The sequence below is a fragment of the Grammomys surdaster genome, unplaced genomic scaffold, assembly GCF_004785775.1.
Source record: "Grammomys surdaster isolate TR1022 unplaced genomic scaffold, NIH_TR_1.0 226, whole genome shotgun sequence".
In the NCBI taxonomy this organism is placed as follows: Eukaryota; Metazoa; Chordata; class Mammalia; order Rodentia; family Muridae; genus Grammomys; species Grammomys surdaster.
In genome coordinates this window covers 936,205-940,754 of record NW_021604671.1, presented here as the reverse complement: position 1 = coordinate 940,754, position 4,550 = coordinate 936,205, and the positions used below count along the sequence as shown (strand labels likewise).

At 47.9% G+C, this 4,550-nt stretch overlaps 1 protein-coding gene across 1 annotated transcript in view; it reads left to right on the top strand.

Moving 5' to 3' along the window:
• The first annotated feature begins 3,305 nt into the window (after positions 1–3,305).
• The window catches only part of Alkal1 (ALK and LTK ligand 1), a 46,003-nt gene continuing 44,758 nt past the window's right edge, over positions 3,306–4,550 (top strand). The window contains exon 1 of the mRNA XM_028773392.1: positions 3,306–3,489. Within this exon, the coding sequence (XP_028629225.1) occupies positions 3,306–3,489 (184 nt within the window). The remainder of the gene's footprint in view (positions 3,490–4,550) is intronic.

The following is a 4,550-nucleotide window of genomic DNA, read 5'->3' as shown; positions in this document are numbered from 1 at the left end:
ATGGAGAGGACTGGGAGTCGGACCAGGTCGGGAGAGGTTAAGAAGCTGCAGACAGGTAGGTCTCTTGGGACACCAATAGTTTATAGCATCTGCAGGCAACTGCGGAGGCCAAGGAAGATGGGCAGGATATGCTTCGCCCAGCCTGGTCAGTTTTAAAATATAAAGGTCTCTATTGTTTTCTTTCCACGGGGCTAAAGGGAGCTGGGTGAGGCGGCCATTGCGTCACCGGGCAAGCGGCAAGTGGAGACTGGGAGAGCTAGTGTGGGAGCTGAATGAGATCTGGATGGTTTGTGAGTGGGGTGAGACTGGGGTGGTCATTGGCAGCTTGGTGAAACAAGCCAGGGAGAGGTTGAAAGAGCGTGGGCGGAGCTCTTGAGAAGGAGCAAGCTTGGGTGGCCATCGCAGGAAAATGCCTCCTGACAGCATTGCAGCGGCTGTTCTCAGATCATAGCCAGAAAGGTGTTCCTTGTGGGAAACGCAGCTGGGTAGCTGCTAGTCCCAGAGCCTATCCGGTACTAGTAAGATTTTCTAAAATTACACGCTACATCAAGTAGCCACTTGAACAAACTAGCATTTGGTATCAGGTAGCACTCAAGATAACAGCAAGAAATCACACACACACACATACACACACCCCTCAAGTCCTACAAAAGAGAGATTCAAACAATTTGCTCATTTCTGATTTTTGACAAAATCTTTATACTGGGCAACTAAATCCACGAAGCTAATGCTTCACAGAGACACAGGTTTTTGTCTAATTTACCACAGTGGCTTCTTCCATGCCTGGCCTGTGACTTACTTTCAAGTAATTTCTGTTGAACTGAAAGCCTGCTTACTTTAAAACTACCCTTTCTACCCTGAAATGTAGATCCATGGGTCCCTCCAGAACTGAATGCCAAGAAGAGTAAATTTCTGCATTTTAAAATGTTACATTTTGTGATGAGTTTGAGACCTAGGCTTTCACCAAATTTTTAAGATCAAGGAATCCTGCCATCTCATCCTTCACCAAGATGCTGAAACTCTGTGCCACCATATGAAGCTCTGGAATATGCACTCTTTCACAAGCTATACAGACGGCCTCTGAAGTTCAGTCTGCCTGGTTAAAAAACAAACAAACAAACAAACAAAAACAAACAACAAAACCGTCAATGAAATGATTCCTAATAATACTCTGCTATACTCATAGAACGAGTCTAGCATAGCTGTCATCAGAGAAGCTTCATGGAGCAACTGATAGGAACAGATGCAGAGATCCACAGCCAAACATAGGCAGACCTTGGGGAATCTTGTGGAAAGGGGATTGGGAGAGGATAGTAAGAGCCAGAGGGGTCAAGAACACCATAAGAAAACCCACAGAATAAACTAACCGGGGCTCATGGGGCTTCACAGAGACTGAGCCAACAATTGGGGAGCCTATATAGTTGTGGCCTAGGATATGTTATGGTTGTATAGCTTAGTATTCTTGTAGAACATCTAACAGGAGGGCAGGGGATGTCTTTGACTCTTTTGCCTGCTTTTGCGACCCTTTTCCTCTTACTGGGTTGCCTCTTCCAACCTTGATATGAAGGTATATACCTAGTCTCATTGTAACTTGCTATGTTGTGCAGATATCCCTGGGAGACTTGCTGTTTTCTGAGAAGAAATGGAGGCAGAGTGGATCTGGGGTAGAGGTGGGTAGTGAGAGGGACTGGGATAAAGGAGGGAGGGAAAACTGTGGTTGGAATGCAATATATGAGAGAATAATAAAAAAATAGGGAATAAAATTCATCTTTATTTTGAGAGAAAATAAATCTTGCTCTGCTTCACACTGTGCAAACCTAAGCAACAAGCTTCTGACCAATTAACTGTCAAGAGTCCTTGGTTTGCTACCTTCCTTTTGTCACACAGAAGAAAAAAAAAAAAAGCTATCCAGCTTCTTTTTTTTTTTTTTCTCGCAGCGACTTGGGGGTACATGTCTGTCACTTCTGTATTTTGTCTAGCATTATTTCATACTTTGGTCTCCACCCTCATCCCCATTCCTCCCCCAACTCTCTGCACCTTGTATTCCAGAGTAATACTGTATTTCTAATTAAATTTAAATGTGGAATTCTTGTTTATGTCTGTGAACTTGTAATTTCTCAGCATTTCACTTAAGATGTGAGAAAGTTTGTTCCTTCTGCTAAGGACTCTTAAGGACTGTCTAAGGCTGCCTGGGAATTGGAAGCATTCTTACATGCCATGGTGTCTGCTTAGGAAACAGGGGTTCGGTTCGTGCTTCCTCAAGCATTCTGAGGGGAAGTCTTTGCACAACTTTTTTTTCTTGAAAGAGTGCTAGTGAAAGGCATGACTTTATAAAGTGTTTTGTGCCTCCTGCTACAATTTCCTGAACATGTTTGAAAACGTAATGCTTGAGTAAATTGAGATTTTATTTTTCCAGTTTGAGACACACAGGCCTCTTTGAAGAGAAACTTCAAGTCAACCAATGATTAGAGAAGTATAGAGCCTTTTTTTTGCCCTCAATTATGCGAGGATAATTAATAATTAAGCATGGACATGTCAACATGTATACTTAATATAACAGAGTAAGACAGGCAGACAAAATGGCTCAAATCGTAACTGACAAAATACTGCGTCATCTGAAACTCTTGATTTTGAAAGAATGGACTTCCTGCTCCCATTCTTTGATATTAACACCGACAAAACTTTGTGATAAGAATCCCATAATTAAAAAGCCATGAGGATCTCTGGTCTACTGTCCAGAGGGACCTAGGTGTGCCCTGGTGTGGGGATTACAAATCCTTTGACTTCCTGGGGCACCGCAGGCTCTGCCTCCTCTGGACCCCTGGACAGAAGGGGACTCTGGACTCAAGGACAGCGGGTGCGCTCACTTGGCCAGCCCTGTGGCGCTGCAGAGCTCATGGCCAAAGAGCTCTGCACCCTGCTTCTACCATCAGAAACCCCATCCCACTCTCTTGCCTCCAGAGCTACAAGTTGCTTTCGATCCCATGGGCCAGCGGAAGCCATGACCCAGAGACCCACAAGATAATGCGTGAGACAGAACCCTGTAGAACCTGTGACTCGTGGCGCTCCTTGGCCCGGTCTATGCCCCACATCCTGAAGATGAGAAAAGGATCCCCAGGGAAGCAGCATGTGCTCCCGAGGGTCCTGTATCCTGACCCGCCCTCATCCTGGGTTCTCCCGGTCCCTCAGCGCCGCCCCGCCTCCGGTCTCCGCCCCGCGCCCCAGAGCGTTTAGACCTAGCCACCAGCGCCTCCAAGTCCCACTGCCGCCCCAGCCTGCCGCTCCTTGCTCTGGACGCCGAGGCCATGTGGCCCGCTAAGCCCAGCGCCGGGGTGCCCGCACTGCTGCTGTTGGCTCTGGCTTTGTCCCCGCCAGGGACCCAGGGGCGGCCCAGGGGACGCAGGACAGCGCGCGTCTCCGACCTCAGGCCACAGCTTTCCCCACCTGTGACAGGGACTCCCCTGGCTCCCAGAGCCTCCAGGAGCACAGGTAAGCCCTGTCCGCCCCACTTGCCTTTTCTAGAGCCTAACCACTCTTAGAGCTGGACAAGCTGATGTTGGGAAGGATGAGTTAAGCAGAGTGGAGGGTGGACACCTGTAGATTCACGGGAATCATTTCCCTGGGAAGGAAGTAACTGGCTTACTATATTTGCCTTGGTTCATTCGTCTGGAGAGGGGGGCGAGGGGGGGAGATCAGCTTTATATGCTCCTTTCGAACTGTGGGAAGTCTTTTGGAACTGAACTAACTCAAATGTGGAAAGACCTGAGTTGCAGCCTCACCTTCCAGGATGATAGACAACCTATGCATCTGTCAATACCTCCTCCCTCCGCTCTGGGTCTCCTGAAGTTTAACTAACATGGTAGTCCTCAGGCACCCGAACATTCTGGAATCCCTCTTTCTTCTCCCTTCAAAATGATCCCAGGGAATGGGTGACTGACGTGTGGTTCGTGTGGTTCGGTAAGCTGCCAGGGCTGATGCTGGCTTGATCTTCTGTTTTTCCCTGGGTCAGTTAGAAGGGCCCTAAATGCTACCACCTCTTCCTATGCCAACACCGGACATTCTTGCTACCAAGATGCTTAGGAAGAAAGTAGGAAAAAGTTGTCAGGATTGAGTACCAGTACTGCAAGACACCTACACACAGAAATGTGTGAATGAAAAGTAAAAGAAGAAAGCCTGGGGAACAGGAGGTATAGAGGAAAGACTGCTGAGGAGAGTGTAAGATGCTGGCAGGTGGTGGTGAGGAAGAGAGAAGCCACTTTGGGGTGTCTTTGTTTAAGCCTTTATTCACAGAGCAAGATGGAGGCTGGAACAATGGGCCTCTAAATTCAGGGCTAAAGAGCTCTGCACCCTGCTTCTGCCAGCAGAAACCCCATCCCACTCTCTTGCATCCAGAGTTACAAATTGCTTTCGATCCCATGGGCCAGCAGAATCAGGATGCAGAGCTCCCTGGCCTCCTCCACTGAATTTGTTGAGAGGACAAAGCAAGCAGGTCAATTATACCACTGTAGCCAAGGCCTCTTCTGCTCCCTCCCTCCCTCCCTCCCTCCCTC